General features: G+C 39.0%; 1 protein-coding gene across 1 annotated transcript in view; it reads right to left on the reverse strand.

The window, feature by feature from the left end:
* GABRB1 (gamma-aminobutyric acid type A receptor beta1 subunit) overlaps positions 1-27,672 on the reverse strand; it is a 28,746-nt gene continuing 1,074 nt past the window's right edge. Inside the window, exons 2-6 of the mRNA XM_031553278.1 lie at positions 23,414-23,496; positions 7,077-7,211; positions 6,834-6,986; positions 5,825-6,066; positions 1-1,878 (exon numbers count right to left, since the gene is read on the reverse strand). Of these exons, the coding sequence (XP_031409138.1) occupies positions 1,531-1,878; positions 5,825-6,066; positions 6,834-6,986; positions 7,077-7,211; positions 23,414-23,496 (961 nt within the window). The 3' untranslated portion in view covers positions 1-1,530. The remainder of the gene's footprint in view (positions 1,879-5,824; positions 6,067-6,833; positions 6,987-7,076; positions 7,212-23,413; positions 23,497-27,672) is intronic.

The following is a 27,672-nucleotide window of genomic DNA, read 5'->3' on the forward strand; positions in this document are numbered from 1 at the left end:
GATCTTGAGTGTCACAGTTAGGTGCTATTTCCTAAGAGTGAGTTTTGCATTTGACATTGGGTTCTTGTATTACTGATAGCAGCAGATGGATACATATATGCAAAGTTATAGTTACAGTTTTGGCGTTAGGCTGAAGGTACGTTAGACTGTCAGAGGAGTCTTTGCTGGTGTTTCAGTACCTGTAGCACACAGAAATTACTGTTGTAATCAGGCAGGTATGCAGTGATCTCTAAGCTGTCACAGCAACTATTCTCTTAAAGGTTGAGACAATTTCCGTGTTCCATTGAACATGGGTTGAGATTGACACCTTGGAATCCGCAACAAAACTGATAGACTCAAGTACCCCACTGGATTAGTGATACCAAATGCCTGTTGGCAGCTTCATGATTTTTGTAATAAATGCATTGAAGCTATTCCCATTCTTGGACATTTATCATTCTGGACTGTTTATAGACTTAGAAGGTTTGCTGCAGGTAGGAGATGGCTGACCTACTACTCCTCAGCTGAAGGCAGGTTACTGGGGCTTGGCTCCTTGCCTGGATTTATGTTTGGCAACACGCAGTGGTATTGGCCTAATCTGAGCTTTGAGAGTGGGAAGAGCCATGTATCCATAGTATGCCTTGAGGCTCGGCTATGTCTTCTGTTCTTCATCAGAGTCAGGAAATCTGTAGGACCTTGTGTGCAGAACTCTTGCTTGATCTGGGAACAGATCTCTGCTAGCTCTTGGGAAGATGTGTTGCAATTACTGGACTCAGGAAATCTGAGAGCCAAGAAAACAATCTGCTTTGGGTCTGGGGTATCCTGTAGCAATTGCTTTCAGGAATTAAGACATTTTCTGATTTTAATACAAAATTACAGATGGCATAGTTGTTCTTATCAATTTCAACTTTGCTACTTTGTGAAAATAACAAAATTCTAGTTAGGTCCAAACCTCTGATTCCATGGTTGGAAACTCAGCAGAGTTTGTCTTCGGTTCCCTTTCTTTCCTTTCAAGATCCCAGCCTCTCTGAAATGTTAGTTGGCTTATATCTCCTTGAATGATCTCTCTTACATGAAAACACTTTTTGTAGAACTATTTTGAAATGGTGTGTGATGCAACAGTTATAATCTTGCAAAAGTTATTTCTTCTGATTTCTTTACACTTTTAATACTTAAATACTGTGACATGATGACTACTTTGAGTCATTTTACTATCTTGTTTGGAAATGTGCTGCCAGGGGATTACAGTATGTGGCTAAATTTTATTCCACTTAAAAAAGACAAAAGCAAATACAGGAAGGTTGTGAGTGATGCATATTATAGAAATTAAGGAATTTAGCAGTATTTTGATCGGAATGTGGTGAGTATGGGTGCTTTTTCATTTATTTGAGTGTTTGCTTTGAAAGCCTAGATCTAGAGATATTCATTGGATAGGTACCTTACCTTGAAAATCTCACGTTATGTTTATTGCAGATATTCATAGTTAGCAAAACTGAGACAGAAAAGAAACAAGCCTCAATATGTTAGTGTACAGCAACATTATTGCATACATTAGTGTACATAATACAGCCAGTAAACAACATTGAAAAGAATAAATGTGACGGGAAAGACCATCCTGGACCACTTGTCTATGGAGTTAACATCAGTCAAGTCCGGTATCTTGACTCTGATCTGGGATGCCCTCCTTCGCAAGTGCCCTTTCTGATGAAGCCTGTGCCTGTCCAGTGCGCTCCTGCTGTAGGGTGCCCTGCCAGAGAGGGTCCTTCTGTGCTGCAGGCCAGCACCGTCAGATGTGTACATGGGGCCTTGGGCATCACGGCGGCTCAAGAACGCATCCGAGCTGCTGACATCATTTCTTATGTTGAGTGTGCTAAGCAGCATGTTTCCATGGGGCTCAACCTGTGCCAAGGAAGGAATATCAGTTAGATAGGTTCCTCAGCCGGCCCGAGCTGTCTCATAGATGGATGGTGAAAATAAAATGTTCCAATCTCTGTCATTTTTATACAGTTTTAGTGCTGTAGGTTAGTTTCAAAAAGAGTTTTTGTAATGGTAAGTTTACCATATAAAGAACATGTAGGTACATGAGCATTATATCAGTTATTGTATAAAGCTTGCGATGAAAATTAATTCTGGAGAATGAATCTGCGGTAGAGATGGAAATCTCTGCTCCTCACAGCATACCATTAATTTGCTCATCTGCAAACAGACTAAAAATCTATTTTACTCAAGGAAATCTTACATGCAGTTGCATTTTTTTTATGTTGTTACCAGAAGTTATTTCAATTATGTTTATTTGTGGTGTTGTTTATGACATTGTTCTGTGTGCTTGAGAAAAGAACTGGAAACTGCAACTGGCATGTACGTGGCTGGCACAAGCTGTGTTTCAATATCATTGCTTTTTTTCACGCGCAAGCAATTGAACATAAATGGTTGCATTACTACAAAGGGTTTACTTTTTCACTCATCTTTGGATGAAGATCTTTACTACATGTTTGCAGTAAAACCTCGTGAAGATTTCTAAGAGATTTCAAATTCCCAGGTATTTAAACTTCCACTTTAGCTCGTAGAAAGGAAATACACAACAGAAAACAGACCTCTTACGTGAAACTTTTAAGACTTGGCCTTGAGACTTGCATGTTACATTTGGCTTTTGTAAGCTGTGGCTTTGCGCCTACCCCAAATATACCAAAGTCAAAACCAAGACTGTGTGCAAATATGTTCATACAAAGGAAAAAAAAAAATCACCTGTTGCCAATATGTAGTCTAGTAAAGCACCTCTGTGATATGCCTCACTCTGTTCATCCTCTGGTCTTTACCTTTTTAGAAAGAAGTAGAAGAGCTAAGGATTGGTGTAACCTACAGAAATTTTGAAGTACATTCAAGGAAAACTCCAAGTTGAGCACACAGTCCTCAAGAGCTGTGGTGGAGGACAGCTGGAAGGCAGCATGAGATGTGCCACTCTGAGTCCTTGCTCACTGAAAATGAAGAAGTGAGGGGGATGTCTGTAAAGAGCTTTTTAGAAAGAGGAATGAAGTCGCCACAGACATAATATTCACTCGTTCAAGTTTAGCAACTGATTCTTTACAACACAGTGAAATGAACAATCACTGGGAATATCACAGTTCCCACCACCTTCCATATTTTGGGGTAGGGAGGCCAGCTGGTCTCAGACCAGTGTGGTTGCTGTATTTCTTAGAGATATGGGTCAAGTCTTTTAAGCTTGAGGAAGATGCTCTAAGCTAGGATTTCCTACTCGTTAGAGGAATCCTTTAACTATAAATGACTGTAAAAGACTCTCAAATTCTGACATTTTCTGTGGAAAAAAGCAAAGGTTTCAGATTGCTGTGTAAAATTAGATTTTTTTTAATTCTGAGAAGTTTTTGATGGGTCAACATTTTCTCCTCAGTTTTACCGAATAGCTACCTGAACTGTCTTTGATTGCATAATCTAATGTGTAAGCTAATTTACTTTAGTGCTGTAACAGTGGTGACAGCAGTGCAAGCATCATTAAGCAGTATTATTACTTCTCTCTTGTGAAGACAACACGTAAGTGCTTACAATTTAAATTGATTCACAGAGATTTTTCTCAAATTAATATGCACTGACAGTTCATTACAAACCAAGCAATGTATGAGTTCCTAAACTAAGTGTTATGAATTATCCCATTTTTTTTTAATGGGTTTTATTTAAATCATTATAGTTGGGATGAGTTGTATACGTCATGAGGCAATTCAGACTTTGAATTGCAAGCTTTGCAGTTCAGAGCAAAGAGCCTTACAAATGCCAGGGGCATCAAAAATCACATAGTTTTTGCCATTTGAAAATGTGCATAAATGTGACTTCCTGAAATATCTGTAATGTTTAATCTGTACTAATTTAGCATGGACTTCAGGCTGAGTGTGCTGGCAGTAGTATGGCAGAGAAGGGCTATGCTAGAGACCCACAGATAATGTTACCAACCTGATCAGAGATGAGTCCTATTCATCCATAATTACATTGATTTCCTCTGTGACATCTTCCTTTGACAAACAGACAAGGAGATAAAATCAGTTTTTACATTTTATTCAGAGAAACGTAAAGCTTGTTTAATACATTTTTCTCTGTGTATTAAAATATAAAATGGTATGTACTGTAAAACTAGCACGGCCTTATTTTCACCTTCTTCAGTTTGTAGTGCAGAGAACCTCTAATACAGAACAGCAAGATGATATCAGTTACTGAGTGATCTTTTCTGTGCTAATATCCAGATCAGTTTCCTCTTTTCCTCACGTTTTGGTTTAGTGTTTTGGTTATCTGGTGAAGGAAGTCAAACTCTTTCAGCTGGGAGGGTTGCATGTCAGATGGAAACAGTATCTTCACCTGGCACAAAGACAGGAACCACATTTACTACCTTTTGTTGGTTATAGGTCCCTGCCTGTATATGCAATATGGGTTAAGAGTAAAAGGGGATCAATATCCCATAGCTGTGCATACTTACAACTGTACTTCTTTTGAGTCCCTGCTCTGGTACAGACCATCGTAATATCACTGAAAAATCTCAAAAGCTGATGGAGAGCAGCTAGGAACTGTCTTCACTGGGATCAGACAAACTTACTGTGTCCCTCTGGCTCCAATCATGTGCATTCTGCCTGCCAAAAGCAGAAGTACTGCTGTTGAACATCAGCATTGCCACGCTGAGTAAAGTGAGCGCTCCCAAGGCCATATATTGGTGTGTCTCCCAGTGGAATAACTAAATCCACTAGTATCTGTTCAGGTGCCTGTATCTGCACACATGTATCTCTATATGTGTATATAAATTGTCAAACCTGCACTATACAGACAGAAAGCAGTCTGCTTGTTCTCAGTATCAGAACGGAATCGCACCCTAAAGAGTCAATACTGCTAAATTATAATGTCCATACTTCACATTTGATTTCAGAAAAATTCTGGCAGTTTGCAAATCTACCACATCCCATTCTTGTAATAATCTCCACCAGCACAACATTTAGACAAAAGCCCTTCTTTATGAGCTAGAGCATTTTGTGATTCAAACGAGCGAACCATATATGAAGGAAAAGTGCTCACCTGTGCTGTGACTCTCTTATCCCAACTCAGGTGCGTGCATTGGGACCCAGGTAGCCAACACATCACTCTTCATTGTGAACACTTGTGCTTTGTTTCACCCAGGCTGGGTTAGCCCAGGAGCTGTGAAAGAGACTGGTTCCAGTTTGTGGATCTTGTTTTTCTTCTTCCTTATTTTCCATAGAAACAGATTGACAGTGTCTGCACAGAACAATCCATAATGGAAACAATGATCCATATTTCCTCAGCTCTGTGCAGGATAATGTTTTGTGGCCTTAGAGACAAAGCCTGAACTGAATTTTGCAACTGTTGTAATAGAGCATCTTGTGTGCTGGACCAGGAGGCAAATGAAGGTAAGGACTTTTAATGAGCTCATGATTTTGTTGGGACTGATAGCATAGTGCTTAGCTGCAGTGATGTGACTGCAAGAACATGGAACATCCAGGTAGGCGCACAATTCCAGGACTAAGAAAATATCAGAATTTCAGAAGTGCACTTCTTGACATAAATGTAAAATTACAATCATCCATCAAGCTGATGGTAGGAGCTTTTGTGTTGGTCTTTATTCTTTGCTCTGAATAGAGAACTCAAATATTTCATCCAAAAGTGATGACCTCAACAACCGCACAGAAACATATAAGGTAGCTTGGATGGGATCCATCCAGATGGAATATGTATTCAAAAGTCAGAGAGTAGAAAGAATTTTTTTTGGTTCACTACAATATGTATTTTTCACTGAGTTTTTTTTTTTTTAATGTTTGAAATGTTAGCTTGAACATTTTACCTGGACTCTATGTGTTTCCAGTCTGCTCTTCTTGCCTGTCTCTCTGCCTGCTGCCTTTTTTTGACGCTGGGGTCCTTTCCCAAAGAATATGTAGTTTACAAAAGCATATTCCAGCAAGGCCAGAAACACAAACACAAAGCATCCCATCAGGTAAATATCAATTGCCTTGACGTAGGGAATCTTTGGCAGTGTCTCCCTAAGGTGGGTGCTGATGGTGGTCATGGTCAGCACAGTTGTGATTCCTGCAAAAGAATGAAATGGATATTGGTGGGAAAAAATGGTGAAGAAGATATGAGAATAATGGCATTGCCGACCATGCACTTGTAATGCTGATAGTTTAATTATGTGATCAGATCCTTAACATCTAAGGGAATGCTTTCCCCAGAACTGAAAAGGTAGATGTCACTGGTAGGAACTTGCCCTTCCCTTCCCTATGTACCTTTCTTATCCTATGTAGCACAAACAAATAATTCAGATATCAGTGTTGAAGACACAATGTATTTATACTGTAGTGCTAGCTGACTTGGATAGCAAAGAGTCAACCACTATGTGAAGAAATTATTCTTCCTTTTCTTTTGGCAGTAGCTCTGCTTGGCCCAAAGTCTTGATTACATTGTCCCAGGGAATGGGATTAAGTAACTAACTTAAGAATGAAAGCATAGAATTGAAAGGAGAAAGTGTGGCTTTATAGTAAAATGATATTTGGTAACGAGAAAGTGAAATGCTTGTGTCAATACAACTTTTGCTGTTAAAGGAATGCTCTGAATTAAAGTATTTCTGCCTGACTGTGTTATGCATAGTGTATGTATTTTTGTTGTTTTTAGCTGGATGAAATTATTTTTCTAGTCTGCTCTAATCACATTTTGTTAATGCATCTAGATAATAGCTCTAGACACAAATGTGATTAGTTGAATTTACAGAGTGGCGGGTCAAAATAGAGGTGGGACAAAATGGTTACCTGGCATTATGATTTGAAAAGTGTATTGCAGTGATTTACAAAATAGCTTACCAAGAGCAACTCTGGCTGCAGAGGCATCATAATTGATCCAAAAAGATACCCATGACAGAATTGTGATCAACGTAGAAGGCATATATGTTTGCAGAATGAAGTAACCAATATTTCTCTTAAGCCGGAAGCTAAGTGATAACCGAGGATATGCTCCTGAAAGAATAAAGCCAAATAATGACTGATGCCTAAAAAAAGTTAGACATTGCTGTCTGGGAGAAGCTTTGTAAACTAGCTGATGCTTACCTGTTGTGAACTCCACTCTCTTTGATACCATCTTGTAATCAATGATAGAAAATTGTGGGAGCTCGATGTTACTAACTCCAGTTACTGCAGACTCTCCATTCCAGTAAAATTCAATATCATCTGTGGTGTATCCATCTAAAACAGAGACATAGTTTGGCTATTGATTTTTCTTTTAGGTTTATTACTTAGCTTAAATAGTTGCGTTTGAAGTGGAAGGAGCTGCTCATAGTAAGGAGTTGTCTCATGTATGAAATTTCTGCTCTGCAGAAGCCACTGCCTTCTTTGTGTCTAGGGGAAACTTCTGAGCATGGAAAAAGACAAGAGAGATAACAAGGACGGAATTTAGATCTAGCCAAAAAGGTCTTTAATCTTAATCTTCAGGCTGGTGGGCCTCATCTCTCTCCCTCAGAAGATCATGGAACAGATCCTTCTGGAAGACACGAGGGACAAGCAGGTGATCCAAGACAGCCAGCATGGCTTCACCAAGGGAGAGCTGTGCCTGACAAATATGGTGGCCTTCTGTGATGGAGTGATGGCATTGGTGGAAAAGGGAAGGCAACCAATGTCATCTATTTGGACTTTTGTAAGGTTTTTGATGTGGTCTCCTGCCACATCCTCATCTCTAAATTGGAGAGAGACGGATTTGAAGGGTGGACTATTCAGTGGATAAGGAATTGGTGAGAATGTCACAGCCAGAGGGTTGTAGTCAATAGCTCTACATCAAAGTGGAGGTTGATGATGAGTGGTGTCCCCCAGGGGTCTGTCTTGGGACCGTTACTTTTTAAGTTCTTTATCAATAACATAGATGATTAGATCAAGTGCACTTTCAGCAAGTTTGTTATGATGGCAAGTTGACTGGCTCAGCTGATATGGCAGAAGGAAGGGATGCCATCCGAGGGACCTTGATAAGATCAAAAGCCCATGGGCCCATATGAACTTAATGGGATTTGACAAAGCAAAGTGCAAGGTTTTTTTGCACTGGGATCAGAGTAATCCCAGATACGTATAGAAACTGAGAGAAGAACTCCTTGAGAGCAGCTCTGCTGAGAAGGATTTAGTAGGAGTACTGGTAGATGAAAACCTTAACATGAGCCAGCAGTGTGCACTTGCATCCTAGAAAGCCAATGATATCCTGAGCTGCATTAGAAGAGGGATGGCCAGCAGGGTGAGTGAGGTGATTGTCCTTCCCTACTCTGCCCTCATGAGACCCTGAATATTGCACCCAGGTCTAGGGTACTCCAACACAGTGAAGTTGTAAAGCTTTTGGAGAGGGTCCAGAGAAGGGCCACAAAGATGATCAAAGGGCTGGAGCATCTCTCCTGTAAAGACAGACTGAAGGAGCCGGGCTTATTCAGTCTGGAGAAGAGGGGGGAAACCTCACTACAGGCTTTAAAAGAAGAGTTTAAAAGTAGTATTTAAAAGGAGATTATAAACAGGAGGGAAATCAACTATTTACATGAACAGATAGTGATAGGACAAGGGGGGATGTTTTTAAACTAAAAGAGGAAAGATTTAAATTAGATGTCAGGAGGAAGTTTTTCACTAAGAAGGTGGTGAGGTGCTGGAACAGGATGCTAAAAGAGGTTGTGGATGCCCCATCCCTGAAAGTGATTAAGGCCAGGATGGATGGGGCCCTGGGCAACCTGACCTCGTACCTGATCTAGCAGTTTTAGACCAGGAGAGATGATTCCAGAAGAATTCAGAAACCTGTACTATACTCTGACTCTGTCTGAGCTGTAGTTACCCCCTTGGAATTCATACAGCATTTTATATTTTAATGAGACCATGCCATCACTGATCTGCAGTTAACATAGAGTATTTCCTATCTATTTCAAAACTAGTGCATTTCATCTCTGTTCTTTTAACAGTGATGACTATTTTTCATTTAATTAAAAATTAATCTGCCTTTCTGCCATTGTTAGCATTTTCAAATATGTTTCAATTAAGCTCAGTAGTGGCTGAATTTTAAAATCTCCCTGTTGATGACGTTTAGAACAGATTTCTACTTAAAGGAAAGAAAAACATCTCATCTAATTTTAGACTTTTCCTTCAGGTCTGAATTATAATCAGGTTTAAATCATATAACACAAGATTAAATAGAAGAAGGAGTTTGAACTCAAAGTGTTAGGAAACGTGACAGTGGCACAAACCATAGCACCAGAAGCCTCTGCAGAGTTAGGAACTTGACCATGTATGTGTACTGGTGATGTTCTTTCTAACTAGAGAAATCAGACTGGAGACGACTTTTCCTATGGTAGTTCCTCACCTCCTGGAAGGTTGACCACATGCAAACCAGATCTATAGCTATCCTGGGGACAGTTGGAGGAGACAAACCTTGCTGCTGGGAAGGATGGACCACTGAGAAACTGCAGCTAGTGAACAGCAACTTTTGATGCAAGCACACCACAGTGGATTGAACTAGGTTCAATCTTATTTGTGAGCTGTTCCATAGCTTGCTGATGAAACTATGCTAATCTGTGTAATACAGATTACTGCTGTTTACTTAAACTTTCAGTGCTACCCATTGCTTATGCAAATTGATTTGCAGTAACCCGTATCAGGCCTGCACTGCTGGCTGGCTTTTTGGTGCTGTCTGGCAGAAGCCCAGAATCTTCTCATTGCCAGTGGTCAGGACAGCTGCTAGGTGAGGGGTTTCAGTGACAAGGCCCAGACACCATGAGGCTAGGACAAGCCCGGTGTTGGATGTGATGCTGAACAACTGGATCAGGAAATGAAGGCTGCCAACTCTGCTTAAAAATGCCAGGGAACTCTTAACTTCATTTTCATGCAAATCTTTATTTTAAGAATGTCTCTTGAATATTTCCCAAGACCCTGTGCAATAGAGGAAATGGCAAGCTATCATCTCCTGCTGAAAGCATATTGACTATCTGTCACCTTGGTACCACACAGAGATCCTATATGTGAGCTAACAGGCATAGTTATTACTTCATCTGTAGGAGCCAGTGCTAGGAAGAAGGGTGCAGGCACAACCCAAAATTTCATGGGTACTTGCTGCAGAGAGCCAGGGTAAGGTTTAGATGTGAGAATCAAAGGGTCAGCTTTAAGGCATGGAGAAAGGTGATGAATTTGATTCTTCTGCCTTGTACTATCCCCCTTTCCACATTGCGCCCTCCAATTTCCACCCCCATTCTGCCTCTTGTCAGGTCTCAGCATGCACTGGCTGAGGGTAGAGCAGTCTCCAGTGCTCAGAAAGCTATGGCTTTGTTCCTTTCCCTGTAGGATGAATTTCTGTCTATTTACTTGTTAAGGCCAAAACAGTCCCAGATAAACACCAGAAATATCAGAGGGCAGATCTCAAAAGTGAAAAACAGGCCTGCCTTGCTACCTAAGGACTGCACGATTTTGCCAGTGCAATGTATAGTGTTCCTGGTCTTAACAGAGATTGTAACAGAGGCACATGTGCTTTTCATTTCCCACGGATAGGCAGCTTCAGTGCCTCTGGCTAAATTGCTGCTGCTGCTGCTGTGGTAGAGTTACAAAGCTGTAAAATCTGTGGACCAGTAGTAGAAGCCTTGCATGGAAGACTTTAGCTGCTGACAGACCAACCATGATGGCAGGCTATGCTTTTCAACTTTACAAACTTCCAAACACTGCAAAAATGAATCTGGAATGCTTCTAACGTGCTGATTTGTCCATTGAATTTCCTCCAGTTAGAGCTTGGAAAATTAGGAGGAAGAGTTAGTGATAATTTTTATTCAGGGGCATTCATTTCATCCATGGTTGCATTTAGAGGTGTAATTCTATGATTCTACAATAAAGAATCCAGCAGGAACTCTTCTTGCCATTTTGTCCCTGATGCCTTTCACTATGCGCATTGCACTTTTCTCGAGGTGTTTGAGAGTCATTTCTTTCCTGTCTTATTCTGGCTCACGGATGCGAGGCTTGAAGGCTGTAGGTACAGGTAGAAAATAATCTCACAAATGCAGAGCGCGAAATGAATCCCACTGAACTGCCCTACCGGCACAGGTTGATCTCATTCAGTGCAGTGCATTCCCCAGAGCGGGGCCGCCGAGGGTTTCCACCGACCACTAGAGGGAGCCCGCTCCCCGCGGAGAGCTGCCTCTGACCGCGCGTCCTCCGGAGCTCCCCACGGCCCTCCCACCTTGGTCACCTCGTTAATCACAGATGATGACTTGTTTGCTTGTTTGTTTGTTTTTCTTTTTTTTCTATCATTAAAAATGCTTCTGTGAAAATTATTTGATTTGTTTAAGCCTTTGTTTGCTTGCTAGATTCTTCAAAGACACTAAAATGCCAGCTATTGGGTTTGGTTTAAATAATATCTGGAGAGATGGGATAGGAACCTTTCAACACTTAAAAGAGGGGGCTATAAGAAAGAAGGGAACAGACTCTTTAGCAGGGTCTGTTGCGGTAGGACAAACAGCCGTGGTTTCAAACTCAAAGAATGGAGATTTTTGTTGGATATAAAGAGGAAGTTTTTTACAGTAAGGGTGGTAAGGCACGGGAACAGGTTGCCCAGAGAGGAGGTGCGTGCTCCATCCTGCAGACGTTCAAGGTCAGGTTGGATGAAGCTCTGAGCAACCTGATGCAGCTGTAGGTGTCCCTGTTCACTACAGAGAGTTGGACTGAATGGCCTTTCGATTCAAAAGATTTGATGATTCTATGAAAATATGTTCTATTGCTCAGCTCCAGATATTAAACTTATGCTTCCTAGAAAATAATGTCTAGGAATGGTAATGCAGTCCTTCATGTGTCAGTGCTTCATTTTGTTTGCTTCTCGACCAGCAGCTGAGAGCTTGAGTGAAAACACTTAAGCAAAAGTACCACAAGTCTAGAAAGTAACTGGATTCAAGCATGGCAATAAGTAGATTATATATAAATCTCGCTGATTGCAGAAAAGAAGTTTTAGAAATGTTGCTGACACTGTGATAAAGCAGAGGTTAACAGTGTATGACTTGTTAATGTCACCAGGCTGTTCTATTTTCCACTCCAGCTCTTACCTCTCAAGTACCTCTGGGATAAATAAAGATTTATATTACATTAACTTCACACATAAAATCATAGTTGTACTCATATTACCAAATTCCCCAGTGTTGTACAAATAGAGACACTTTTTCCGTCTGATTCTCCAGGGAATGTAGCTCTGAAACAGCAAGCAACAGGATCTCTTCCTTAGGGATCTGACTCTTCCTTAGGGATCTGACTCTAATAGCTCATTTCCAAAGAATATTCTAGGCTGTGAGCCCTAAGCCTTCAGTCTTCTGTAAGGATATGAGGCTGGAACCCATCCTTCTAACCACTACTGGATCATTTCCTTTCTAACAACTTGGTCGTGGTTGCTGAATGCATTTTTATAGTATAATATTTCTTGTTTCATATTGCTAGTATTCCTATGACTATGTTAAAGAAGATAAAGCATTTTTTTTCCTGCACACTGTGCAGAAAATCCAAACAATGGTAAATTGATAGTTTTAACCTAAACCCAGCATGGAATTGCAGTGCCATATATCTGAAGATCACCTTTGGAAAGCAGTATTAGCAGTTAATATCTGGGTGGTAGAATTGCTTGAAATGGCTTCCTGTTGCTGTATTAGAGTGGATGTTTATAGCTGATTTTTTTCAGTGAGTTTCACTGAGGAATAAAGGCTGATTTGAGGGAAGGCAGTCTTCTACTTTCTATAGGCAGATGGCAGATTGTAACCAGGGACATGAGTCAGAATTTAGCCTAACAAGTACTGACCTAAATGAATAGTTGGTTAGATTGCTACGGTACTACAAATTGTCAGTTATTTAAGAGGGTTTCTCAAGTAAAAATAAATTTAACATATGGAAGAATCTCTTCCATCCCAGTTAGAAACTTTGCTTCCCATCCACTAGAAGCATAAAATAAATATTATTACTGTATAAAGTCAGTCTTGCAGCATCCTAATCTAGTTCAGGAAGAAAATTATAGCCTTGCGTCTCTTTGCAAACATCTTTGACACTGATTCACTGCTATTTGCTATCTTTTTTTTTGTTGTTGTTGTTTTTTGTTTTTTTTGTTCCTTTAATGTTTTACATCTCATTTGCCATTGAGACTTGCTACAAGGTTGGAAATCCTTTTGGAGAAGAGTTGTTTGGTTTTTGCTTAATATCTCTTTAATGGCTAACACAGCAGGACTCCTCTGTGTTACTGCAGTCCCAATAGATGGAAACGTTTCAGAGCCTCGTCAAGTTTTCTGGAAGAGTCATACAAATAGTCAGACTTGTATTAAAAATTTCATTCTCGTTAGCTATAAACAATCGAACCCAGGAATTACTAGGAAAGACATGGAGAGGTAATGCAAAATTTTTTGTTTACACTTTCGTGTGCTTTCTAATTCACTTTGTGCTGTATCTTGACTATTAAATGCAGTTCGTTCTTTCTTAAAAATGGTGTATTAAATTTGATGCAAAAAAGGGCCACTAGGATGATTGAGGACAGATTTGGTTTCATGGAAAGGAGGACTGACTCAGTCTTGATTCTTCAGTATGGGGCATGTATGAGTGGAATGAGGGAATGTTGTGATGGTAGCTTATAGGTTTGTAAGTTAGCAAGGTAGAACAGCAAATTATTATTTGCAATCTCTTACACCTCTGGATCAAGAGGATAACAAATGGAATTGCCTAAAAGCTGGTTTGGAAAAATAAAGGAAAAAGTAATGTGCAGATGCACTGCAAAACTCATTGCATGAGTTGATGTGCTGTTGAAAGTTTATGTTTGCCCAGAAGAGATCATATATTCATAAAAATCTGTCTAGGTTATTAAATATAATGCTAGTATTTCTGACTTGAAATAACAGATTGGAGAAATTTCTGTTCTGACTTCATAGACGTGTTATTGGCCACTGTCAGAGACAAGGTGATTCCTGGCAAGATAGACTTTCCATCTACGTCAGTACAGACATTAAGCATCTGTGATATGTTCCACCACTTTCAGATCGGTCTGTCTGCTGTCTCTCACCTTTACAACTCATCTTTTTAATTCATCAACAGAGTGATGACTTTTAGCGTAACGTTGAGAGCCTCTAACTCTATAAATCGTTGTATAATTAGCGTAAATTATATTGTGAATGGGAAATCTTGTTCCTGCCTATGCATTTTGTGAAGTAATAAGTAACCTGTCCATGGTAACACAGTGGCCAAAATGACACCAAAAATTTGGTTTTCTATATCTGAATAATTTAGCAAACAGAGTCAGTGATGTAACTTGAGGCATTTTGATGACTTATTGTCTCAAAAGTAGCAACAATTATATTTCTTTTTAAACTACTTAAATTAAGCAAATGTACAATATATGCTCCAGACTAATTAACAACTGAGCAGTGTCTACTTGTACAGACTGGATAATTGTGTAATTGTACATGTAACACATACATATATCCACTTGCTAGTTTCCAATCAGCCCTGATAAGTACAGCCTTCAGACATTAATTTCTACATACTTTAGCTATCTTCTCAGCTAGTAATCTAGCTTCAGCAGCAGTGCACGTGGGAGTTCTGGATGGGCTTGCTCAGTTTGTCAAGAGTGAGCAACACTTTCTTTGCTATCTGAAGGGGTTTCCACACCTTCACACTAACCAGATGAGGATAACCTGCTTTCAATGGAGCATGTTTTATGTAGAGTTTTTGTCTTTCCACCCCTTGCTTTGCTGCTCTTCCTTTCTCATCTGGAACCCCCTACACAGTGTGCAGCTATGTCCTTCTGAATCATAATCTGGGATGTATTTTTCTGACTTGTGTTGCTTTACAAAGTTAAAAAGAGAGCAACGATATTTATTTGCACATTATGTAAACATTAGCAACACAGGTCCCGCTGCTTAGTGTTCAGTTAATTTAGTTCAGTCAATATTGCATGGTGCATAGTTTTGTGTGCTCATATGGTAAACTCATCTTGCCCTTGAGCGCTTATTTCATTTGGTTAATTAAAATATACTTCTAAGTACTCCTGTTGCCAGGCAGATTCTCCCGAATTTAGGTACAGCTGATATGCTCCACAAAGAAGCCATGTGAAGTTCATGTCCATCTGTTTTGCGCTCTGCTGTGTCAGGCCACAACCTGCTCTTGCTGAAGGCAGCAGGGCCTCTATTTGGACTGCAGCACTGCATGTTTTCTCTTACGCCAACATGACTCATGCAAGTACACTTTACATTCTTGTGCAATGTTTTTGTCCCCTTTAAGGAAAAGTATATGCAGATCTGTTCTTGATAAATAGATTGATAGCTGATGGGGGTGGGGACTGAATTCTGGTCTTGGTTCTAAAGAAAGGACTCATTAGTTAAGAAGCGCATATGACATTGTCTTCTCCTGAGGAAATTTACCCCATTGAAGCATGGAGATAAACCAGTGTCATGTCAAACACCTTGACATGTACTGCAATTCACAGCAAAGCTAAGGAGTGCAAATTACAGGCATTTTGGGGGCTGCCTGTGTTGCAGAGACTGAATTTGTGCTAGCAACAATAGGGAGAAAAATAGCAAATAGCAAAACTGCAGTACAAAATTAGCAAGATTCTGTTATTGCTAAGAAAATGTTTGCAAAATATGCAGTAATTTTTCTCTACTTAGAAGTAAAGGAGCAGACTCTCCTACATGGTGATGTGAAAACCTTCTTAGTATATGCAGCTGTGTGGCTCATTGGTAAGTTAATGTGGGGTGATGAGAATGCTCCAGAGAGAATGTTCAAGATCTTGTAATCAATGGACTCTGAACAATTTTCTGAGTGTGTCTGTTCTTGTTGATACAAGTTGCAGCCCAAGTCAGTGTGTGAAATATTCAAATTGAGGTTTCTGTTGCTTTGACCTTAAATGTGAATTCAAGTAAGGTTGTCGTGCTCTGTCTGGCTTGGATGAGAAATGATAATGTGTTAAACAACCACATGTTTTTTCAGGAAGAGCTCCCTGTAGGGAATTTAGAGTTCATAGGCACTTACAGAATATCAATGAATGAGAATGGAGAGAGTTTACTGAGGAGACTGGACACATATTCTGAATTAAATGTTAGTCTTTGGTGATATTAGCCAGAATTGCTAAGTGGGAATAGGTATACTGGCCAACAATTCAGCAATGTTTAGGTGCTGCTTCATTTGCTCAGATCTATATTTAGAGTAATTGTGTAGCCTTCCAGTTTTCCCATCCATAAGCAGACCAGATCCTGGCATCCACTGTCTGCTATGAAATGAATCATTGCCTTAACTCCATTTCCAGCTGCAGGGTAATGAGCAATACAGTGCAAAATAGTCTTGCATTTCAGTGTTAACAGATATTGCTAAGACTGAAGGAGAGAAATGTGCACCTAAGGAGGTGATCCTTGCATGACCAGGCAGATGAGACTTGGTGGTCAGGAAAGCCTAGTGCTGCTGTTTCAAAGGCTGCTGATTGCCAGAAAAGATAAATTCATTCATACTAATATTATTTTTCAGTGAACTCCTCAAACAAAACTGAAATTCTCAGTAAGTTCTTGAAGTTTCCTATGCACTGTGGTTTGATCATAAGGAATTGTACTTCTTTGTGCAGTCTGCTTTTGCACTTTTTTTTTTGCTTTACATTTTTGCAGAAGATGAATAGCTTAAGATAAAGCTGATAGAAGTGGTAGAAGAAAACTAAAAGAAGAAGTTTTAAGAATTCTATCTGATTGACTTATGCTCTCAGTTCTGCAGATTGGATTCCTGGCACCTGGAGGACCTGAATATATGGCCTACTCAGTAATAAACCTATTCACACTCATGCTGTGCCAGATTGGTAAGAAATCTTTCAGCATAGAGACTTGAGGCAGTGTATTTTTCTTATTCGTATTGCTGTGATGTCAAGGAGCCATAGGTACAGATGAAGACATAGAGTGAATTGGCACCAAACAGAAAAGATTTCTCAAGATTTATTGCATCTGTGAAGTTGGATGCATTTGGAGCAAGAATTTATTCTCATAGATTGAAATGAATCCCAGAGTACCAAAATCTTTCAGTTTGTCCTGGATTCTGTTTTTTACAGCAATTCACACCTTGGCAGAAGGCAAGTAAACACATAAACTGTACTTAGGTTTGTAACATCCTAGGACAATCACATTATCTCAAAGCACAACATGGCAGCTCTACAAAAAAACATGACTTGACTGGGTTTGGAGATTATTTTTTGCTGCTGCTCCGACTACAGATGTAGTGACTCATGTTTCCTAAGAAATCATCCCCTCCTCTAAATGAGCCCCTATTTTTGAGATAATCTCAAAAGAGATGCCGCTGTTAGATTGATCTGAGTTGTGGAACAGATACCTCCCTCTCTCCATAGTGCATCAAGTTCAAACATAATTTGAGGGTGGCTGTGTGTTTTAGAGCAGCTAAAGGGTTTGGTCAGAAGCAGAAGAATTCTCCATTCTACACTGTCATAAACAGAGAGCAGTTAAAGAAGATAAAACCTTTTTCTCTAGGGCTGGCAGTGCCTATGTAAAGTGACATACACTGGGGCAAGGGATGGTGGCTGACAGTTACTATGAGGGAGTAAGGGAATCTGACACATGGGTGAATGAGAGAAGCTCTTCATTTATGGATAAGGCAGAATCTGAGAACTGTGAGTGGTGGAAACTACCCTCATTCAAAAAGTCCAAAAGATCAAATCTCTTGAAAAAAGAATAGAACTGAGTTTCCTTCCAGTTTTTACCTTTTGTATCTGTAGGCATGTAAAGGAAAAGTTGTCTGTGAAAGCCTGGATTTAAGACAGGTTTTCATCTTTAATAAAACAGAAGATTTTTTGAGATGTTGGTTCTTACATCACTGGTAGTTCAAATGCAATCATACTGTGGATCAATGCAGTCTTCCTCAAACAGGGAGCTGTGATAAATCTATTCAGATCTCATCCTGTCAAACGGCTCTGTGCCAACAGAGGAAATAATGGATGTTTAGATATGAACACAGCTGTTGTTTCTTTTGGCAACAAAGCATCCAGAGGTTCAAATGGGATATTTTATTGATTGACTGCAGTATCACTGTGAGCTTGTTGCACTTCCATTTTAGCATTATACGTATTTAGTGTTATGTCTGTTTCACTATGAAGCAGAGACAGCCATAAAAACAATGGAGTCAAGGTGGAATTGCCATTTTCTGTACTGTTGCTGATTAAATAAATCTTTGTCTTTCCTCCAGCTCAGCCTTTTCAGGTTCCTCTGGGCTCACTGAGATCTCCCACACAAGCAATGTGATTTGTAGGAGAGCGCTACCAATCAGGCTAACACATGGCTCAGTGTTGCGATGTTGATTCCTGAATCATGCTGCAGCCTTCTGGTTGTCATAGAGACACAGATTTTTTTTAAGGCCAAAGGGATCATTCTTGCTAATCTTCACAGACTTCTCGTGATACAATGCCACTGAGTAAACAGCTTTGCCAAACTGGAGCACAGCCTGGCCTTACCTCTCCTGTGAGTGTGAAACACGTTTCACTTGAGTCTGCTGGAGAGAGACCCCGATGGGGATTTGGTTTATGGTCAGAGTGTTGCTGTCTGCACATCATTTTTTCTGCTGAGTGAAAGTCAGATGCAAGTTTAGGCCAAAAAATCATACCTGACTGTGATACTGGAACTCAAAAGGATAAAGGGTCCCATCTGATCTCCCAGGTGGCATAGCAAAGCCAGCTCTTGTGTTGGTAAGAAGGGACGCTGGAATGCTGCAGCTGGCCGCCACTATAGGCCACAGCCAGGCTATAGCATCTTGGCGAGCCCTACTGTAACCCTCACCAGAGCCTGCTGGCACTGCAGAACTGGCAGCTAGGGGATTTAACATCCCAAATTGCCATCCATCAGAGCTCATGTAAGGGTGCCAAGAAACCTGGGTAACCTCCAATCAGGCATTAAGCCTTCTATTTGGAAGGTCTGCTGATCCATGAGAACTGGGTTGATACAGATTCCAGCTCTGCTGACAAAGCAATCCTGTCACAAAATCTCTTGCTTTTACACAGATAAATTTCTGGTGGCCATCACACTATCAGACACTGAAACAGATTGAAAGCCCTCATATGGTCTCCCATCTGCTTCCACGGAAGTGGAGTAAGGTGAAGTACTTGAGCAAAGCAGCTGAATATTTGTGTGAAGGAATATGTGTAGCCAAAATGTTCTCCGCCTGGATGGATGCATCTCTCTGTGTAGGAATAGCTTCTATCAGCCTATAAGATAGCTTCAGGAAAGCCAGATTTTTTAAATTATTTATTTATTTATTTATTTATTTATTTATTTTAAGTTAAAATATTCTGTGGGCTAAATTTAAGCATGTATCATCACAGCTCTGGCTGGAGAGATTAGATAGTAGGGCAGTGTTCTTATTCTTTGTGCTCTTTTCCTATTCCTCTGTAGCACAGTTGTTTTGCTGCTATTGGCATTGCTTTATGTTAGCCAACCGTGAGTATTATTAAGGCCAAGTCCTAATGGTCTGGATTTTGTGAAGGAATTGTCTCTGGTTAATTCCAGCAGAATCCCATCTCACAGGGATTCTGCCTTTCTCACAGACACTCTGCCTTTCTGTTTATGAATAGAACAGAGTTGCTGTGAATGCACTGAGCTTTTAGAGAGCCCAATGAGTCTCCAGATTTCTTGGTTTCTATGGCAGGAAGCACTCTAGGGCACGGAGAGGACTAGCTCAGGAACCATCTTCCCAGCACCCTGTTGAAATGGAAGAGATATGACTGCTTTCATTTTGTTGAAGAACTATGGGAAATGAGAGGGGCAGTGTAGCAGCCCCACTTTCCTTGTGCACAAGTCTAGGAGAGCGAGTAACAATCCTGGTCTGCTCAAAAATCTCAGCTTTTTTTTTTAGGGTCATCTAATAGCAGAATGAGGAATGCATTGTCCATCTTGGCCATGGCCTCGTGTCTTGGAATTTATTTTTCTTCCAGATTTTTGCTTGCTGTTTCTGTTGCACTCATGATTGCATCTTCAGACATGTATCTCTCCCAAGATGTGTATTTACATATGCAAGTGAGTGGATATCAGTTTAATAACTATGCCTGTTTAAGTAGGATTGGATATTCTATCAGCTCATACTTTAGTTCTTATATTCTGCCTTTGTCTTCTTGCTTAAATTCCTGACTTTCATGTGCACTTTCTACAGGCATTGAACTCTCCCTATAAGTATTTCACTTCAGAGCTCACTTACAGTGTCTCTCCCAATCAGATCTAATTTAAAGGGTGGGGCTGAAGAAAGGGTGTTCACTTGGAATGAGTATTTGAGGCAACTAATTGAAAAGAGAAGATTCTCATTTAGTGCATGTTGCAGTGTTTTAATTGACAGAAATGAAGTCTTAACAGTTTTCACCAGCTCTAAAGATTAGACTTGTTTCTTCTATATCACATTACTTGCTGTTGTCAGCTACTAGATTTAGGGCTATCAATATTGCATAGATTTACACATCTATGCAGGTCTTTTTGCTGACTATATGTTTAATTTAATTGATTGTTTTCTTTCTGCATGCATCTACCTGGCACGATTAGTAACAGCAGTAAGAATAAAAATACTGTTAAGAAGTAATGTAGGATTTTGAAAGGTCAATATTACTGTTATTAAACTCCTGCTGGAACCAACAAAACTGTAGGTAGCACAGAAGAAAGTCGGTGGCAAGACAAGCACATCTCTTCAAAGTAGTGATTGTTGTTCAGTGATGATTTCCATGAACCATTCTGCTCTGGAACCTGGTGCCATGGAAGTTAACATATAAGTAGTATAAACACAGTATAAAAATTACCCCCCAGATTTTCCAGTACTTTGGAGATAATCTGACAGTTTTCATACAGTGTCTCTAGTAGTCAGGGATGCTGCTTAGTGCTGGGCAGCTCCAGAATATCTTACAGCACCACTTTCCATAGCCCTTTTATTTAAATGGCCTTTTTTATTTAATTTCAGTCTCTCTCAAGACTAAGTTGGATAAGACTTTCTTGCAGAAAACATTTTCTAACCAAGAAGATGTTAATTTGATTTTCATCCTTGCTCTGCAGCAATTTATATAATATAAATAAATATGTAAGGCTGATATGCAATGAAATGATATGAGGTGAGAGGCTGAGGGAGGGAACCTCATAAATTGGTTCTGTTATGGAAGAAAACATCCCATGTCTACTGTGTGTGGCACCAACAGAGGGCCTGTGGTCGTGGTTGTCACCTGCTAATTCACCTCCATTTTGCCCTCTAGTAGCTTTGAAGGTGATTAATGCGGACTCCTAAATGCTGAGTACTCAAGATGACTCATTTACTTCTACTCAGAAGCCTAAAAATGGGGCACTTTGGTCTTAGAACTGTGTCCAGAATGTTTTTCGAGGTGCATCAGCAATAATTTCAAGAGTTTTAGAGATGCACAGGAAAAAAGCTGGAGTACTCTAGAAGACTTTTTTTTTTTTTGGTAAATTGTCGAAGATTCCATTTGTGCCAGTGTTCCTGGCACAACCTTTAGGATTTTAGAAGCAGTTAAGCCTGTTCTGTTCCTGCTTTTGGGAAGTAATTCAGTTGCTAGTAGAAGTGATCTAAATACTCATTAGAAGTTACACACTCTACAAATTTTGTCCAGCTGGCAAATCGTGAACAAAAATTTTGATTTCTTTAATTCAGCTCAACAGATATAATATCAATAGATACTAATATCAAAATATACATCCTAGAAGACATGAATTATTTATAGTGAGTGAAGGTCTGAAAAGCAATTTCCTTTTGGAGACGTGTGACTGGCCACATGAGTGACATGGTATTCACTCATTCCTGATAGCGTTAGCATTTTAATTGCTTATTTGATCTGATGCTAGTCTTGATTTTGAGGAAGTCTCAGTGATATATCAAGCCCATTCTCACTGAACATTCTTTCCTACAAAGCTTCATTATAGTGAAAGCTTATGAATAGAAAGACATGAGCCAGATATTTCCTGTTATTTGGCCTATTAGCTGATAAATGCTCATGTACTTACATCAGCTTTAGACATGATTGGACTGGAGAAGTCAGATCAGCTACATCCTGGTAAATAAATTCAGGTATAAATTTGGTATGAAAGAGACTTCAGTATGAAGTTGCTAATTTTGATTGTTATTATACTACATATATCCATTTTATTTTGAAAAATCAAAAAACAACTTCTCCAAATGTATTCATTGCATGCCCTGTTATGCTTAAGCTAAAAAATGAGCCAAGCAGCAGCAAGCAATATCAACAATATTTTTGTGTACCAAAAAGGCAGTGAACTGCCAAGCCCAAGGACAAGCAAGACAACCATGCAGCTTAGTGGGTGGCTCTGTACTGCTGGATTATGAAGTCCAGACAGAGTTCTTCTCCTACAAAAATGACTGTTGAGAACAATAGTGTGATGGGTGGCACTGGAAGGGGAAGTTAAAATTTGACTACTGTCTCTGCTTCCCAAGAAAGAGAAGAAAATGGCTGTACTAATGTTCATATACAGGTGTGTGGGTTTGCAGTGCTTCAGTAATCTCTGAGCAATGTAGATACGGACAGAACTAACTTAAAACAGATGTTCATGGAAGATTAATGCATGTTTGCCTTATTCAACCCAAGCATATCAAATTGGCTCATTTTGTTTTGCTACTGCATCTGTAATGGAGGGTTAACTATGGTGTACAACCAGTATGTCCTTCCTGTGACTCCCTTGCACGTGTTGAATGTGAACTGTGATGTAAGTGTGGTGAGTCCTGACTGCAGTTATTGATGTGCTTCGTGGGAACCCTATCAACAGTGACTCCCTGCTTCTCTTTCCAGTATTTCTGCTCACAGTGCCAAAACACTATTTTAAAGATAAAATATATTATTAATTTTCTAAAGAAATAAATAAGCAGGTTCTGTTCAGACAGTGCTCTCTCTCTGGTAAAAATAATTTTCATTAAAAATACTAGAGATGTTTACTTATTAAAATCGTTTGTTGACAGAATAATTCTCAACCTGGCAGAGTTTTTTAAAAATCATTATAAGATGACATTCTGGGAAAAGCAGCAAACAATTTAAAATCTAGACTAAAAACAGCAATTCTACTGATTATATTAAGTGCTGATATCGAGTATGCTTTTACAAAAAAAAGAAGTACTTGATTATGAAGAGTAATTTTGAAAGTATGTGTGCATTTTTGTCCTTTAAATAAGGCACCTCATTGACGCTATCAATTAGAAGTTATAAACTGGTATAAGTGTTGGCCTGAGAGCCCATCTTTCCTAATCAGTGCTCTAGACTGTGAGTGCACGTTTCTCAGTGAGGTAGGTTCAGATCTATGTATATAAGTACTTATTCAACTGAGAAACCTTTCTAGTTTTATTTCAGAGGCTGCAGCTCAGATTAAATTTGGGCCAAGTAATAAATGGCCAACCCTCTCCCTCCAGTAACTTACAACTTTCAATTTCTAGTGTGCAGTTTTGTTCATCCAGAGGATATCTTCGTAGATCCATCATGCAAGCAGCTGTTGTTGTAATCCTATAAAAGGAGGGTGAAAAAAATCAGTTTTGAAACCACATTTGATTTGTTTGATTAGGTAAATCTTTCTGTAGTGTATTTTTTTGTTTAAATACTGAACAGCGGTGCACATGGATTGCTGATGTACAAAACTGCTTGTGAAACACGATTAAATAATTTATATAGCACAATACACCGAATATAGTATAAAGCTTAAAAGCATACACTAACTGTCATAGAGTAGGATTTTGACAGAAAATGTTACGAGAAAAGTGTTGAGTGTTTTAAAGGACATTTCTTGAGGTTTCTCTTTGGACATTTCATTTTTAGTGTTCTCAATTCAAACATCTTCAAATTGGTTTGCACATATTTTTACTTATAACTGGTACTGCAATAGTTCCATTTTTCATTCTGTTGTCATGTAGTGCTTTCTAAGATTTGTCTGATATGCATGTGCATTTTCCATGCTGTGGAAGCACTAGTAGAATGTGAATCATTGTTTTTATGGTTTCATAATCAGTTTATCAGTATGACAATAGTATATTGCCTCTCAAAATTGTATTATGCAGTCAAAATTTTATGGAATGTACATCACCTGTTGGTTACTTAAGAAAGTCACAGAAATGAGTTTACATCTGCAGTTTCAGGTTTGTCTTTTTTTTGTGTGTGTGTGATAAAAGAGTTTTTACTTATAAAACTTCTGAAGTTTGAATGGGCAAACATGGCCTGAAATTTAATTGGCCTCTCTCTCCTTCTCTTGAAAAGTTCCTTCCTGAGAAAGATTCCTCTTTTCTGGATCTGGATGTGGTTCTGTTTCATGGTAATTAGCACCACAGGAACACATCTGGAGATTTTACTTTCGGTGTGATAGAAGTCAAGCACACTTACATGCTGCACTGGGATGATAATTTGTGCTGTCACAGAACTGATAGAATAAAAAGGGGGGGAAAAAAGCCATGTGTCTCTTTATTTTGACATGCTTTAAATTTCCTCATTCTTCACAATCCGTCTACTTGTGTATAAGGACTGTCTAGCAAGTGCTGTGACAGAGAAACCAGCCCATGAAATTACTGCGTAATACTGTGTAAAGTATGATATTTCTGCTTTTCCACTGAGATTGATTTTTGTCTCGAGTATTGCTCATTGAATTGATTTACGTGTTTCTTAATGGCTTTTGCTGAAAACTTCACAAAATGAAGGTAGCACTCCATTTAGTTTAGCCTTGTACAAATGTATCTTACTCAGAGTCACTGAAAAAGCACGCAGTAATGATTTGTCAGAACCCTACTTAATAATGCTGAAGATCATACATAACTAACATTAGTCACAGTTAAATGCTTCTTAATTAAGGTTTCATAGAGCAGTGTTTTGTTCCCAATTAACAAGTCAGCCTTTAAGGTAATTTAGTTCACCTGGATCAGCCAGATTTATTTAAATGTGTACAGAAGTAGACATAATGTTTTCTAGACCACAGGGTTATAGTGGCCAGCTGTTTCTTAATATCCAGTGCGTCTGTACTCCTGACTTCTGCAGTTTTGAATATCTTACATAAGCAGCAGCAGTTTGTCATTCTTAATAATATCAAGAATTTTTTGTTGACACAAGGTAATTGTTCAGTAGTAAACAATGGGGAGCAGCTTTCCCTCTCATGACTCTCCCACCCCTTAGCTCTTTGGTGCTGCAGCAAGCAGCTGTTTCTAGATGAAGAGGGCTTTAGCTGAAGTTTGCAGAGATGATAGCCACATAATACTAGGTGGGAAGGTCAGTTGGGGAACACTAGGGGAGGGTGATTAACAAGATATGGAAATCTGGAAGCTGGTGACTTCCCATTTCCCCTGTAGACCTGCAGCTTTGAACATGGTATGGTATCCTGGGCATAGGGGATGATGAGTAGCACCCAACCAGGGGTTCATCAGAACTTGAACCTAGTGCTCAAGTGGATGGGAAAATGCAGATGATAGTTACTGGAGGCTCATCCAAAATGGAAGGAGGCACCAACCTGCTAACTCTGTGTGGCGTCTCTTAAAGATGGAGGTGCTTAATTTTTATGGAGATTCTTGGGTTTTCTTGACAATAGCTACTTGTCGTTGCAACATACCATATGTGTAGTTCATAAATTTACTTTTCAAGCATTTTTTCTCCATCATGGTAGATCTCAGCCGTGTAAATGATATTATCTTCTGGGTAGATATAAATCTTGCTTAAGGATATAAATAAAACACATATGCTACCATAATAATTGCTGCCTTGATATAATTTTTTTTATTGTAAGCAGAGTAAAACGTGCATACCTGTTACTGGATGCATTCTCTCAGTCAAAATAGTAGTTGATGGCTTACATATGAACCAGGTGCTCAAAAACATAGATATGAAAATGGAAAATACAAGGTTCAATGGCAAAAAGGGAGATGCAATAGTCTTTATATAGAACAAAACCACAATAAATTTATATTAAAGGAGTTTAATCCTGAAAATCCCTGGGCACAATTATTTGTGATGATGGTAGAATGTCATGAGACACTGTAAAAGTGAAAGGGAAAGACTAATCCTGTATTTGTAATAGGTTATTTATATCTTAAAAGTAGGGTGTGGTTCTTCCAGGATTTCTTTTTTATTAACTATAACTGCCTTAATTTAGGTACTAAATGTTGAAGCAAATATAATCTGTTTGTGCACTGTTTTCTACCATACTTTCTTTACATCCTTTTCTTTATTCCAAAGACAAATGATAAAATGTAATTAAACAAAGAAGGTACGCAGTTCTAACAGGCAAGAGAAAGAATACTTATGAAAAGCAAAAAACTTTTTTTTTTTTTTCAAAATAATTTATTGTATTTCAAATTATCTGATCTACTCTTAGCTTTTTGAGTGTGTGTGTGTGTGTGTGTGTGACTCTATGAATACCATATTCTTATTTATAGTCAAGTTGTTCTGGACTAAAATAAAATTATATGAAAGAAAAACATTGCTGTCCAGTATTTGCAAAACTGGCCTTCTTGTGTAATACTGACAGAAGTTTCCTTTCAGGACAGTATATCTTGTAGTAACAAGTGCCAAAGCTTAATATTTTTGGATACATCAGCAGCGAGCAGTTTAAGTTCAGAATGAGGCAGGAAGTGGAGTTATGTTTCAGTACTTAGAACAATTCATCAAAATGCTGTCAAAAAGCTATTCTTCAACTCTCAAAGAAGAAAGAGAAGCAATATTTAAGACAGGAAGAACAACCAAATGTGGAGATGATCAGAGCTAAACAATGCAAATTCTGTTGTGAGATGTTTCTTTCCAGTTGGAGAAAAGGTATCAAATTTTAATGTTTGTTCTTTTTCTCTCAGTCAACAGAGAATAAATTATAAATATAGATGAGGATATGAACTGTGGTGAACTCTTTTAAGGGGAAGGAAAAAGAAAGCAAACTGAAATTTTCAAATAAAGTTAGAAGTAGCCATGCTTCTCTTAACCACTGTGGAGCTGGGGGGTTCTATTACGTACTGGAAGTTGATTTTCATATTCTAGGCAATATATTGCTTCTGTGTTAATGTAACTTCAGTAATATCAGGGAACTTAATCCTATAGCAACTTTTTGATATCAGAATTCAGTCCTGTATCCCTGGAGTAATTGTCGTATTTGTCTCTTTATATTAGAGATCTAATGGGATGTCTTGTAGGCAGAGTTATTGAAGGAGTAGAAGAAGGCATTGTGCATTTAAATATTTTTTTTCTTCTCTGTCCATGCTATGTACAACGTTGTTGTGCCTACTGTAAATTTCAAAGCAAAGCTTAAGAGGTTAGTGGCTGTCTGCTTATCCCAGGGAGAAAATGTCAGCTCTGACCCTAAAAGCATGCCCAGCTTCAAGCGCTGTGAGGAACCTACTTACAAGAGGTGTATCTGAGCATAAGCAAGGGTTGGTGTTATGTGTTTTATAAAATATAGTGTGTATTTGTACATGCTGTGTTCATCAATCTGTGTATTGCTTGTCTGATCAAATTCTATTAGAAAAGAACTTACGTTTTTAAATAAGTTTAGGATGAGCCAGTGTCTTCAAAGATCTCATTAGAAGTTGAGAGAAAAAGGGATGATTGGCTCCTGAGCTAGATTTAGTAAGAGATTTAGGTACTTTGTTTTAGAGATGAGTTAATTAACATTTTTTTTTTCTTTACTGGGAAACGATTATAATTTGGCTTTACCTTTTTTTTTTT

This window comes from Meleagris gallopavo, chromosome 4 (assembly GCF_000146605.3).
Source record: "Meleagris gallopavo isolate NT-WF06-2002-E0010 breed Aviagen turkey brand Nicholas breeding stock chromosome 4, Turkey_5.1, whole genome shotgun sequence".
Lineage (NCBI taxonomy): Eukaryota > Metazoa > Chordata > Aves > Galliformes > Phasianidae > Meleagris > Meleagris gallopavo.